The following is a 14,454-nucleotide window of genomic DNA, read 5'->3' on the forward strand; positions in this document are numbered from 1 at the left end:
TTACAGAATCAGTAAAGGCTGATCGAGGGAAAGCAATAGCTACTTACGTTATGTATATCTGAGCCGTTTCGATTAGACATCTGCAAAGTTTTGACATAATCCTGAACATCTTCATGCCCCACTACTGTCTGTACAGTAATTTTGGACAAGCAGTTTTGCGCAGCCTGTTCACCCAGTAGTCCATTCTGCACTGGTGAAGCTGGGTTGTATTTTCAGTACACATATGCATTCCTCAACATGGGACTCCCCACAATTCATAGCTGAATCAACCCTGCTTTGTTGAATGAGACAGCAAGTTTGCTTATTGTAAATGGGGTTCTCCAAAACAAAAGGATGAATTAGCTATGCTTAATACCTGCTCAGCTTTCTGGAGAGTCAACTACCTTGCTAAAGCTAAGCTTTGTAATCAACTGACGGGCTCATGATGCAGCCTTCATCTGGGAACTCCCACACACACTAGAGCAAAAACTACTGAGCTAGAGAGATGGGTCCATTTCATGCCGTCAGATGTCACCCTTTACGTATCATGGCTGATTCATCCTGCTGTCTACAAAGGACACAGTTTACGGTAAGCAAACTTACTTTCTCGCTTATTGGCATTTCTTTACCCTTTTTGTTGATAACCCTTAGTTAAGGAACTGGGTGTGTGACTGTGACTTGCTTATCTTCAGGGAAAACAAAGTTGCTCATCTCTAGCAAGTATTCTCTGAAGTGTTCACCAGTTATACAGATTTTCTGGTTTTTCCTTTGTAGTTGCTCCTCTTCTCATCCCCTTCCGGTCAAGTTGTAATATCAAATTGGCAGGAGCCACAGGAGCTACTGCTCTTGAGCAAGCAAAAACTTTTGGGGCTTTCCAGAAAACTCTGGAAGAATCTATTGGTTCAGCACTCAACATGTTCACATGACCTGTATGACTGGTGGCCTTGTGTCTTCAGAGCACTTTGTTGCAGTTGACAAGTTGAAATTAACTTTGCTTTCAGGATATCTATATTTACTTGGTTCACAAACAGGTAATTACTTATAGTAGGAATAGATTTGGGGGTAATTCTAATTGTCTTATAAAGAGATAAGCAATTAAAGGTGGTATTTTTTCATACTGATTCCAGGCTTTTTTAGAAATGGCTTCTGAAGAAGCAGCTGTTACCATGGTGAATTACTACACTCCTGTTACTCCTCATCTTCGCAGTCAGCCAGTCTATATTCAGTATTCCAATCACAGGGAACTTAAGACTGACAACCTACCAAATCAGGCTGTAAGTATATATCTCTCTCTATATATATATTTTTGAGACAGTAACACAAGTCCTCGATTGAAGTGATTTTCAGCCTGGAAATTGTCTGCTTATAAACTTTAATTTTTTTTTGTGTGTGTGGCAGGGGGGTAGTGTTACAGATACTTCTAAGTAGAATACTACTGGTTTGATAGGAATAAATACCCTTAAGATGCTGAAGGAATCTTGCTTTTGACCTGGCATACCGAAGTTGTTTGTAGAGTATTGAATTCAGGAATAATTATTTCTACTGTGACAGAATGACAAGATTATACATTAATGGAGGCTAAATATTTCATAGTGTACAATAGGCCTTTCTAATCCTTGCATACATGCTCGTCTGTCTAGGGTGAGATAGGGGATAAATAAATCTTGTCTTTGTGATTATGGGTGTCCAGTTCACACCAGACTTGGTGCTAACAGGGTAGGGATGAATGTGTTTAGGTTTTAATTCATTGAAAAGAGATGTTCTATCCATGTATAGTCTGCTGCTATTTATTGTAATTAATACACAAGGATGGGCATTTTTGTTTGTATGGTGTCTGTAAGCATACTATTCCTCTAATTCTGTGCAGTTTTCATTTATTCAACCCAAGTGAGCTTGTTTATCAAAGGAATATGTATGTCCAGGAAACCACAGATATTTGTAACATTTACAGTAAGAAACTACAAACCCTTGTACTTTCAGAATGACTAAAGAAAGGGTAGTAGCCCATATGGACGCTTATCCCGGTTTCTTTGTAAATTTGTATTTTCAGTATGAAATGAGATTTTTTTTTAATGTATCAGCAAAAATGACATTTTTCACATTTGTCAAAATAAATGACAGTTTTGACCAGTCGAACCATGACAGGTTTTCTATAACACATACCAAACCTTAGTTTTAATCCCTGAAACTTCAGGCAGAGAGCATTGTTGCTCACTGTAGGTCACTTGGAGGAAACCAAGCTGCCATAAGTTTCTTCTATCACACTGATGTCCATTTGTCAGCTCTACAAAAGTAAGTCTTCCCTATTTTCCACACTTTTTCTGTACTCGGCTTGATATTTCTTGAAATTTTCTTGCCTTTTTTTAAATTAGCTTTTCCTCCCGGTCTCTGAATCCTAATCATATATAGATCTATTTAAACTTCAAGAAAGCATTAACGTTTGTTTAGAATTTTAAATGCCACTCTGAAATTACAATGTAGAGCTTTGGCACAGCATTTGGGCTTTCATTGATTGTGTTCTTTTTCCATTGTAATACTTTTAATAACTGTATTACTATATAGCATGAAAGTTTAGGTACAATGTAATTTCTCTATACCTTTTGCTTTTTTATCTGTAATGTGCAACATATCCAAACGTTGGTGGAAAAATGGACTGTAAGCAAAAAAAAGTAAATCTCTGTATATACATTCCATTACATAATTAATATGCTGCTAATTTGCTTATGTGTAATCCAGCTCAGATTCATTTAAGAGAGCTGTCTTCACAGTCCAGCCCCAGCACTCCTTTCCACCCCACAACCTGAACCCAGCACTCTTGTTCCCTCCCCCCTGCTGTCTGATCCCAGCATACTTTTTTCTCTCCAGTCTGACTTCCAGCATATGACTCCCCACCCCAAATCCCTGGCAGCTCCACCACAGCACTTTCATCTCCCTATCCAGCCCAACTCTCTTCCCTCACCACCTTTTATCAGCCTGAGCAGCAGCACTCACTCAGTTGATGCTGGCGTTTGTCTGTGACTAGCAGGATATGCATACACACTAGTACATGTATTTGTAACCACTAGGCCCCCCACCCCCAAAAAGCTGCTGAGAAGCATGCGTGTATCCAAAAAAGAATGCATATATATTCTGGCCTTGAGGTGTGTTTTCAGAGCTATACTTGTAAGTTCAGAGAGTATGTATGTAAGTTCCAAGGTTTGCTCAAAGCTCAGTGTATGTATTTAGATTCAGTGAATAGTGGGTTGTGCATGTGCACTATACACACTCCCTACCAATTGCTGACACACGCATCCAGCAGGCTAAGCATATTATATGTATGGATGTTGGCTGCTTAAGGCAAGGTTGGCTTTATTTGGAAAATAAATTGTATGCTATACAGAACAGGTCTAATGACCCTATGAAGAGAAGTGGCCTGGCCATCTTGCATAGGGCACTAAAGAGAGCCTCTGCTTAGCATTCCTCCATAGTCCTGGAAAAGAGCAGGGCAGGAAAATATTGTCCCTTTGCAAAGCCTAAAAAGAGAGAGCACCTGGTTGTCTGGCACAGCAAAGAAAAAGGCAGCCTCATATTGGGCTATGAAAAAGCAGAAATCTGGCAAGAGAATATTGGTCTTATGTCGGCAGTGAGGAGGTCTGTTGGAGCTATGCAAACAGCATCTGCCTGGCAGGCTAGGCAGTGCAGGAAACTTGCTGGTTACTCTTGTGCTTTTAGAATTATAACTGCCACTCCTCAAGTCACTCCATGTCTTTCTTGTATGCACAATATAATCATTACAGTGCAGTTTTATGTTGAACCCCTGCTCCTTGAAGGTTACCCCTGTGTTTTTTATTCTAATAAGGGATCCTTTGTGTTTATCCCAAGCTTTTTTGAGTTGTGGTACTGTCTTTGTCTCCACCACCTCTTCCTGGTGGGCATTCCATGCATCCACCACCCACTCCATGAAAAAAACATTTTCTGATGAACCTTATCTTGTAGGTTCAAGTTGTGACCCCCTAGTTCTATAGCTTTCTTTTCATTAGGAAAGGTGTATTTGTGCATTAATATTTTCCAGATATTGAAATGTCTGTATCATACCCCTATTTCTCCCCTCCTCTAGAGCAGCGCTTCTCAACTGGTGTGGTACCAAACACCTATAGGTGTTGGGTCTCCTGGTGTCCATTTACTTTCCTTTTCCCTTTTTCCAGCCCCCGCGGGCCAATTGGAAGCCTCCTCCCTTCTACCTGCCAGTGGGAGTAGGAAGAAGGGAGGAAGCCTTTGATTGGCTGGTGAGGCAGGCATCACATAACCCGGGGGTGGGGTGGGAGGAATGGCAGTGTCTAACCCCGAAGTAAGGCCGCCACAGGAGCCCATCCCCGTGGCGGTGAAGAGGAAAACCTGATCCCGATCAAGCAAGGCCGCCACAGGAGCCCAACCCTGTGGCGGCGAAAAAAGGCCCGCAGGAGTAAAGCCGCGGTGGAACTGGAGCCCATCCCTGCAGTGAAAGAAGTTGTTTTTGGTGAGAATTTGTGGGTGTGAATGAGTGCCCTGGTGAGAGCTTGTGGGTCTGTGTGGAATGGGTGCCCTGGTGAGAGCTTGTGGGTCTGTGGAATGGGTGCCTGGGTGAGAGCTTGTGGGTCTATGTGGAATGGGTGCCTGGGTGAGAGCTTGTGGGTGTGAATGGGTGACCGGGTGAGAGCTGGTGTGTGTGGGTGTGAGTACCTTTGTGTGTGATTGAGAGCTTGTATATAAGAGAGCATGAGTGTGATTGAGAGAGACTGTTCAGGGAGGTGGTGTGTTTCTGTGTGAGAGACTGGTCAGGAAGACAACTGGTGTGAGAGAGACAGAGACTGGCCATGGGGTCTAATTGGGGGGTGTGTACGAGTGACTGGTTGTGGGCGCTAAGGAAGAGGACTGTGAGGACAGAGCTTCAGCAGCCCTTGCTGCTTCTGGTGAGTGCTATTGGCCTGGAAGGGAAAGGAGTAGGAGAGTTGCTGGAGAGGGTAAATAAAGTGGCTTTTAAAATTTATTTTTCTTGATTGACTGCCATTTTAATTATTATGCGGTGTCTGCTGTTTTGAAATATTCTATTGATATTTGGACATGTTTTAATAATTTTTATAGTTTTTAATTGTTGGGTATTATTCTGTTCAGCAGCTGTTTTGTAACATTTTTATTATAGCTTTACAATTATTTCTGTGGGGCTCTATTTCAGCTTGGCTTATTCTGTTTTCCCAATAGGAAATGTATTCGTGTTTAGAGCCTGGTTTAATAGTTGTATTTCTTAGATAGGGTTGTTACTGTTGGAGTGTGTTCCATAATACAGGTGTAACTTTGTGCGGGTTAGTTTGTGTGCATTATTGCAAATCCTGAGAGTCTGTTAGGTGCTATACTTCTCTTTCCATTTCTCCAGGTTCACACTGCATGCAAAGTGACTTTTTTGGTTTTCCATTCCAGTTTCTGTTTCCATATTTATAATTTGTGTTTTTTCTGTACTTGGTGAAGGTCAGTTCTGGGTGTGTGGCTGAGGTAAGGTATTTAACTAGCATGTAGGCATTTGTATCAATCTTATTTGTTGTGTTTTCTCAATAGGATATGCATTACTGGTAAATTACTGTCTTTTCGTAAGGAAGGCTATTGTGCCTGGTAATAAAGGGAGTTTGTTTTGCTTTTACTGAGATGTCATCAGAACCAGAATATCTTTTTTGTATAGCGAGTTGTACAGGGTAATTCTCTAGATCTGCTCCTCACTCATTGCTGGGGGTTGAGGGGGTTCCTGTGGATGCAGAGTGCATGTTTACATTTAGCCCAGTAATGGTCACAATCTTGTCAGGTGTGTCCCGGCCAAAAAACTGTTGAGAACCACTGCTCTAGGGGTATGCATGTTCAGGTCTTGAGCTCATATCCATGTGTCTTTTGGAGCAGACCCAATACCATTTTGGTTGCCATTTTATTTTTTTCTGGGCTGCCTCTAGCCTCTGTCCTTTTTTGAGGTATGACCTCCAGAACTGACCACTGTATTCTGAGGCCTCAGCAGTATCCTGTACATGGGCATTATCACATCCTCTTTCTACTGGTTATGCCTTTCTATGCAGCCTAGCAGGCCCTAGCAGTCTAGCCACTGCCTTGTCAGTGTTTCAGTACCTTGAGATTTGTAACCCCAGGGTAGCTCTTGTGGTCAGTGCACATCAGCATCCCCCCCCCCCCCGCCCCCCCCCTCACACACACACCCACACCAGTTATATACAGCTCCTTTGTATTTTTGCACCCCAAATGCATGACTTTGCACTTTTTTTTATTTTATATTAAATCTTAACTGCCAAACCTTCAACCATTCCTCAAACTTTTAGGTCACTTTGCATTCTGCTTACTCCATCAGGCGTGTCCACTCTTGCAAATCTTAGTGTTGATTATTTTTGATGCCATGATATCCCAGTTAGAAAATGAGCCCTAACCTTATCTTGTTTTAAGGACTTTTGAAAGCTAGAGAAAAAATGCTTCTAGTATCTGTTGCAGCTTCTTCAGCCTTTTCTTCACCTTTAAAAAAAAAAAAAAAAAAAAAAAAAAAAAAAAGGGCTCTGCCCCTTTTAAAAACTACTCTAATTCTAGCAGATATGTGTTCCTTTCTTAAACCTTATCTGGCTTTCCTTTACAGTTAGAATCCCTGCTCCAGTCTTGCACTCACTCGGTTATACTGGAAACATTTATATTTCACAAACTACACTTTCCACATGCCATATTAGCATTGTTGCATCTTACATAGCGATGCATACAAAAATGTATCTGTAGCTGTTTCTAATTACATTGTCTGAGGACAATGTTACACTTGGGGCATTTTACCACTAGTATAGCATAGATATCCAGCTCATCAACACATTTATTTAAACCCATGTCACTGTCTGTCTTCATGCACTTGTACTGTAATATTCATCTTTTTCAATGGTTCTCAACCAGAGTTGTGTACCCCTGGAGTACTTGAAAGTCTTTCAAAAGGTTCGCGGTCCACTACTGCCGCATGAGAGAGGGGTATGCAAACTGTAAGACAGCCACCTGCCACTATGCAGTAATTGCTGATCTCGGTGATCCCTTGTAATCAGTAATTTGCACTCATATGAAGAACATAAGTTGCCATACTAGGTCAGAGTATCCATCAAGCCCAGCATCCTGTTTCCAACAGTGGCCAAGCCAGGATACAACAATCTGACAAGTACCCAAACAGTAAATAGATCCCAAGTTACTAATAGTGGCTATTTCTTTGGTCAACTTGCTTAATTGCAGTTTATAGACTTCTCCTCCCAGAACTTGTCCATATCTCAACCCTTATGACCTAAGTATGTTATGCACAAAAGTTTTCCTGCACAATCTTTTGTACCCCCTTACAGAAACAGGGCAGCATCAGTATCTACACACCTTGTATATAATGTTAGTGTTGAAATTCATGTAATAACCAGATGTTTGCATGTTCAGAGTATCACCAAGGAACCTCATGTCTCTGGAACTGCAGCCTTTACCATGGTTGGTGAAGTCATTGGAGAAAGCCATATATCTATAGAATTATAGCCACAACTTTGACCACAAGGATAGTGCAACTGAGCCATTTAAGAGTGTCACAAATGCATGCAAGCTTGCAGCAGGTACCAAGTCATATTAATACATGGATTGAAGGACTCAAATGTATGTTTTCCCTAAGGGGGGTGTCTTTAGGGTTGGAAGTGTAGCCAAGCATTTTTTGTTTCATTCCCTTTCAGTGCTGACAGCACATTCGTATGCTCAGTGTAGTCATTCTGCTCTTAGTTCTGTATGTATCCAGTGTTTGTGACTCACCTGATGAGACTTGTGTATATTGAAACAAAACTAATTATGTATTTTGCTTATTTATATTAGGGGACCCTCTGAAAAAGCCATACAAAGGGGGTTTGTGGCTTTTCTGAAATAACTAAGGGTGTTGAAACAGAGGGGTGTGGGTTTTTTTTTTAAACAGATGTGTCAAAGCTGGCAGATGTTTCTGCTGGAAATTTTTCGAAGTTCCAAATTTTCATGATTCAAGTTTTATGTTGAGGCCCTTGCATGTCTTTTAAATATATACTACATATTTTACTGTTAAAGTGATTGATTAGAAAGAGGTGTGGCTGTAATTTAAATTTAATATTGTATTTGTAGACCTTTTTTTCTAGTTTTAGCTCAAGGTGGGTTTACAATACTTTTACAGTGTTTTTTCAGGTTTATGCAGAGGGAGAAAAGTTGGACTCACAGGATTGAACTAGTAGATCAGCATTGCCAGTAAGTTTCCATTTTTGAGTTTCCGAATTCAATTTCCTAGTGTGTAGACAGATGGACTCAGGACCAATGGGTTATGCTCCCCTGCCAGCAGATGGAGATGGAGCAAGCTGACAACACAGTATTATATACCACTGCAGTGACTTCAGCCCGCCAATATTCTCCGTCTCTAGCAGATGGTAGACGTACTTCTCCCTATGGGGATTGCTGTACTTTAGGAAAGAAAAAAATTCTACACTATAAATGGAAGAAAATTGAGCCCTGCTCTCCTGCGGTGATATCTAAAGGTCCCTCCCCAGTTAAGAATTCCTGAAGTGATTCCGTGATCCCTCAGAGGTGTGCCTTGGTCTGGTAGCTGGTTCCTGGTATGGACTTTGCTGCTTATGCAGCTGAAAGCCTGCAGGTGCAGGAAGCTGAGCACAGCGGTGATGGCCAAAGCCCTCTCCCCCTTCAGCTGTAGACTGTCTCTGTATTCTGGTAAATTAAATAAAAACAAAAAACAGAAGTAAGGGGAATTGCTTTCAAATTTCCCACATCTGTCTTGCACCTCCCTTTTCAAATTTTTTTTACTGTTTCTTTTAAATTATGGTGTTTGTGTTTTCACTTTATTTTGTTATTTTGAATGTTATGTATGTTCAATTTGTAAATTGCTTGGGCCTACTCCTGTTCAAGCGGTATATAAGAGCTTGAAAATAAATAAATTGGGCAGCCTGGCGAGTTGAGCGACATCATTCTCCCCCCCCCCCCCCCCCCCCCCCCCCCGTGGGCTAGGCCCCGCTTTAGCTTTGTCAAGCACACCACGTGGTAGGCTGAGCGGTGCCATCTTTCGCGTGTCTCTGTGCATGCCGTACTGCCCTCTGTAGGAAGTTGGCATGCGCAATGTGTCAGCCCTGCACACTTGCTGTGTGTGTAATGTAAGGCGCGTCCCTATGCGCACAACTTTTAAAGGATGTGATATGCTTTGCTGGGCGCATGAGCTGTGTGTGCGCGCCTTGTGGCAGCCTTTTTTGCCTAGGCGCTTGAAATTTGTGTGCATAAATTAAGTGCAATCCAATTGAACGCACAGCTACTGCTGTTAATGGTGCCGGTAACCAAGAATCCTAAGCGCGTTTCTCTTTGCGTTGTTTGTCATATTAGGACTCTAACAGCCTGACCTGTCTTCCAACTTGTGTCAGCGCAATAAGGATGCTCAAGGAGATTTATTCTCCTCTGATTTTGCTAAGCCTGATTCTTCCCATTCTTATGATGGACTAGCCACGGCTTTAACTGAAAGTATGCCAGATTCGGGTACTCCCTTGACTGGCTCATCTATGGGAGATGGCAATTCAATTGCACCCAGTCCAGTACTCCCTGGACTTGGCATGGATCCGGCTGCCTTTTGTTGGGTGGAGTTTTTTCAGGGTTTACAAGCCTTCTTGCAAGCACAGTCTTCTGCTTTGCCTACTCTTGTCCGGTCACACCTTCACTTGGGGGTCCTTCCCTTTCCCACGCCTACGGGCAGGCGCCGAGGCACGCCTTGTTTTGCCATGAGTATTCCTGGTAGGGACCCGGATGGCACAGATGAAGAAGCGGATCCTGATTCCTTGGAAGAGGAGGAAATTTGAACCATATCAAACCATGTTAAGGTTCTTTCATAGGGATGAATTGCTGGCCCTGATTTCCCAGACCTTGAAGATGCTGGGAGTTCCTGGGGTGGATTCTGTCAGAACTGATGTATCTCATTTTGATTTCCTGTGGAAAGCCTCTTCTTTCCTGTGATGGATGCTCTTCAGGAGTTGATTGATCTTGAATGGGATGCTCCAGAGGCAAGTTTTAAAGGGGGCCATACTTTAGAGAGCCTATACTCTAGACCCAACGGTGCGAGAGCGTTTGCGTTTTCCCAAAGATGATGCGCTGGTTTGTGCCATCTCTAAGCAAACGACTAATCCTGTGGAGGGAGGAGCGGCCTTAAAAGATGGCATTATAGACTGAGTCTTTTCTTAACAAGTCTTTGACGCAGTAGCAATGACCTTACAGATTGCTTCTTGTTGCACTCTTGTGGCTTGGTCTTGTCTGCTTCTCTCTCAGGAGGTGGATGATTCTGGGGTGAATTCCAGAACAGTTATGGAACCCGCTGCCGCCATCTTAGCAGACATAGGCTGTGATTCGGTGTGTGCCTCGGTGGTGTGGCTAGACAGCTATGGCTGCAGAATTGGTCAGCTGCGCAGCCTTCAAAGCTAATCTCACAAAAATGCTCTTTAAAGGATCGTTCTTATTTGGTAACAAGTTGGAAAAGCTGGCCAGTAAGTGGTGTGAGTCTCCAGTTCCCCGGCTACTGGATGACGAGAGGAAGCAGGTACCAGCACCCTTCTTCCATGAGGGGTTGTCTCAAGGGCTCCCAGCGTTTTTGCCCCTACAGAAAACTCTACATTCAGAGGTCTCTGCCTTTTGGTAGGCCTCAGTCCTTCCGTCCCCAAGAGAGGGACAGGTTCGTGTCCTGGCTTGTCCCGAACTTCCCAATGAAGTTTTACCGACCCACCTTTGGGGCGAGGAGATAGGGGACACATATCCCTCTTATCAAAGGTGTCAACAGTACATCGGACAAATGGGTCCTGGAAGTTATACGGGAAGGATATGTGTTGGAATTTCGCAACACTCCTTGGCACATTTTCATGTCATTTCCTTGGCACTCACTGCAGAAGAAGCAGGTAGTTGAGTCTATGCTTCTAAAGCTCCTCCAGATGAAAGCTATGAACCCTGTACCTATGTCTCAGGAAAATAAGGGGTGGTATTCCATTTATTTTGTTGTGCCCAAGAAGGAAGGTTGCTTTTGCCCCATCCTGGATCTAATGAGTCGTCAATCACCTGTGGGTGACTCATTTTCACATGGAGATCTTGCACTTGCTGATAATGGCCATACAATTGGGAGAGTTTTTGACCTCCCTGGATCTATCTGAGGCCTACCTACATATTAAAATCCTACTGGAACACCAACAGTTTCTGCGCTTTGCGGTATTGGGTCGCCATTATCAGTTTTGGGCTCTGCCCTTTGGCTAGCTACCGCCCCAGAACATTTTCCAAGATTATGATGGTTGTAGTAGCGGCTTTGAGAGGAGATGAGATCCTGGTGCCACCCATACTTGGATGACTGGCTGATTCGGGCCAAGCCTTTGCACCTGGTGACCAACAAGGTGATCTCCTTGTTTACAGGAACTCGGTTGGGTAGAGAACCTGGCCAAGAGCAGTTTCTAGCCTTCCCAGTCATTGGAGTATCTGGGAGTCCAGTTTGACACAAGGCGGGACAAGGTCTTTCTGCCGGCCACACAGATCCAGAAGTTGATGTCCCAGGTGCATCAGTTGGTAAACATTATACACCTGACGGTGTGGTGCTATCTCCAAGCGCTCGGTTTGATGGTGGCAAATCCTGGAAGTGGTGCTGTAGGCGAGGGTACAAATGTGTCATGTTCAGCGCTTACTGCTGTCTTGTTAGAACCACAGTCTTGGGACTATTCAGCTCGCTTCTACTTGCCAATGGAAATCTGTTCTCGCCTCCAGTGGTGGTTACAGGAGGGCCCATTTGAGCAGGGGAGTGTCCTTGTCCTCCTCCGAACTGGTTGGTTCTCATGACAGATGTGAGAGTCTGTGGATGGGGAAGCCCACTGTCATGAACTGGCAGCCCAGGGACATTGGACGGCCAAAGAGGCCCTCTGGAACATCAATCGCCTGGAAGCCCGAGCAGTCAGGTTGACGTGCTTACAGTTCGGCTGTAGACTCCAGGGGCAAGCAGTCCACGTGATGTTGGACAACACAAAGGTAACCTGCATCAATCGCCAGGGAGGAACCAAGAGCCAGCAAGTGTCGCAGGAAGTAGCCCACCTTATGGAATGAGCAGAAGGGCTTCTACAGACTATCTTGGCCTCCCACATCGCAGGAAAAGACAGTATCAGAGCAGACTTTCTAAGCAGAGAGTCTGGACCCAGGAAGAGTGAGTGTTGCCTGCCAAAGCATTTCAACTGATAGTTGATCGCTGGGGCCTCCCATCCCTCTACCTGCTGGCCGCTTCTTGCAGTGTGAAGGTTCCTTGATTCTTCAGTTGCAGAAGAGATCAGTAGTCCCTGAGCATCGGCGCGCTCGTGCAGGTCTGGCTGGAAAACGAGTTACTGTATGCTTTCACTCTGTGGCCCTTACTGGGCAGGATCATTCACAGAACCAAAAACCACAGAGGGATAATCCTCCTGGTGGCTCCAGATTGGCCCAGACATCCATGGTATGCGGACCTACAGAGACTTCTGGTAGAGAACTGCCTTCACCTTCTGCCACACAGGGATCTGTTACAGCAGGAGCTGGTTCTTCACGAGGATCTGACTCAATTCTGTCTTACGATCTGGCCCTTGAGAGGGCGCGCCTGCTGAAGCATGGATATTCTTTGGCGGTGATTGTCACCTTGCTTTGTGCTTGGAAGTTCTCCACTTCTCTAGTATAGATGCACATTTGGAGAGTATTTGAGGCCTGGTGCGAGGAGTGCAGTGTTTCCCCCTCAGTCAAAATCCAACTTATTCTGGAATTTTTGCAGGATGGGTTGAATAAAGGTTTGGCCCTTAATTCATTGAAGGTTCAGGTAAGTGGCCCTTACCTTCTTCAGGGGTGAGGTGAATGGCACCTACTTGTCATACCATCCTGATGTGACCTGCTTCCTGAAGAGAGTGAAGCATCTCTGGCCTAATTTGATGCTGGATTCTTTGGTGGGTCCTTCCTTTTGACTGCTGCGCAGTCTTTCCTTGCGGTTATTAGCCACCAGGAACACCGTTCTTAAGGTCATATGTTCAGCATGTTGCATTTCTGAACTGCAGGCATTTTCTTGCCAGTTGCCGTTCTTCCGAATGACTCCAGTGGCTTGTTAACTGCATACGTTTCATTGGAATCAGTCCATTTCATTACTGTCCTTAGATAAACTCAGGGACGTGGGAGAGTATCCTCTCTTGCATTCCTTGGATGTCAAGAGACTTGTAGTGCGGTATCTGGAAATTTCGGAACCAGTCCAAAAGATAGACCACCTATTTGTCCTTCATGGGGGAAGGAGGCAGGGCAAACCAGCTTCGCAGGCTACCATAGCTCACTGGATTAAGGAGGTGGTCACGGGTGTGTATGTGGATGCTGAAAAGCCATTGCCTTCTCAGGTTAGGACTCAATCCACTAGGGCTCAGGTAGTGTCATGGGTAGATGTTAAGACTGTTGCCTCCTGTTGAGATCTGCTGAGTGGTGATGTGGTCCTTCTTACACAATTTTTCCAGGTTTTATTGCTTAGACATACAGGTCCAGGAGGACGCAGCCTTTGTGTGTGTGGTGTTGACTGGATCACAGGCAGCCTCCTGCTCCATTCGGGAGTAGCTTTAGTACAACCAAAAATTAAAAAAAAAGTGTTGACCAGTCAGGTTAGGAAAACGGACGCTCAATTTTACCAGCATCCGTTTTCCTAACCCATGGCTGTCTGTGGGTTTGGAAAACTGGCGCTTGTAAAATTGAGTGTCTCTTTTCTGAACCTGCTGACAGTCACCTCTCCTGGGCCAAGGAGGCACTAGGGGCACATGATTTTAGTGCAACCTCTCATTTAAATACAGGATTGTGCGCCCAGGAGAGGTGGCTGGGTGCACGTTGGGAGAGAGGGTGTTCAACACTGACTACCTGTTTTCCTGCGGACCTTACAGAATCGGCCTGAAAGTTTTTTGTACCTGAGGCAATGGAGGATAAAGTGACTTGTCAAAGGTCACAAGGAGTGGCAGACTCCCTGGTTCGAAGCCCATACCTCTAACCACTAGGCTACTCCTCCACTGTTGATAAAGTGCTGCTCAACTAAAGTATAGGATATATAATTTTTCTCCTTAAACAGCTTCATTCTCCTAGCTATTTTAAATTGGATCCACCATCTGTCAGGCTACTGCAATAAAATACGTAGCTTGAGAAGTGGTAGCATAATCTATTTTTATTATTGCAGTATCTATCCTACCTAGGTCATTCTTGGTCTCTCTGGTTAAAATGCAAGTATATGATCTGAACTATGAGCCTTTCTTGGCTTTTTGGATGAGACTGAGAACCTATACAATACAAGGGGGTATTAGCGCTCTGTCATCCGACCTTATTGGGGACATGATTGTTACAACCATAGCCAAAGCATTAGAATTAAAGCTTCTGCTTACAAAAAAAAAAAAAACTTGTTATAGGATTGGTATGGCTTTATAAAACCTT

At 44.0% G+C, this 14,454-nt stretch overlaps 1 protein-coding gene across 4 annotated transcripts in view; it reads left to right on the forward strand.

Annotated features, from left to right (window-relative positions):
• Positions 1–14,454, forward strand: part of PTBP3 (polypyrimidine tract binding protein 3) — a 389,014-nt gene that overhangs the window by 238,128 nt on the left and 136,432 nt on the right. For all 4 annotated transcript variants that reach the window (XM_029614330.1, XM_029614322.1, XM_029614348.1 and 1 more), the window contains one exon: positions 1,107–1,253. In XM_029614330.1, coding sequence (XP_029470190.1) covers positions 1,107–1,253 — 147 coding nt within the window. The remainder of the gene's footprint in view (positions 1–1,106; positions 1,254–14,454) is intronic.

The sequence above is a fragment of the Rhinatrema bivittatum genome, chromosome 1, assembly GCF_901001135.1.
Source record: "Rhinatrema bivittatum chromosome 1, aRhiBiv1.1, whole genome shotgun sequence".
Classification (NCBI taxonomy): domain Eukaryota; kingdom Metazoa; phylum Chordata; class Amphibia; order Gymnophiona; family Rhinatrematidae; genus Rhinatrema; species Rhinatrema bivittatum.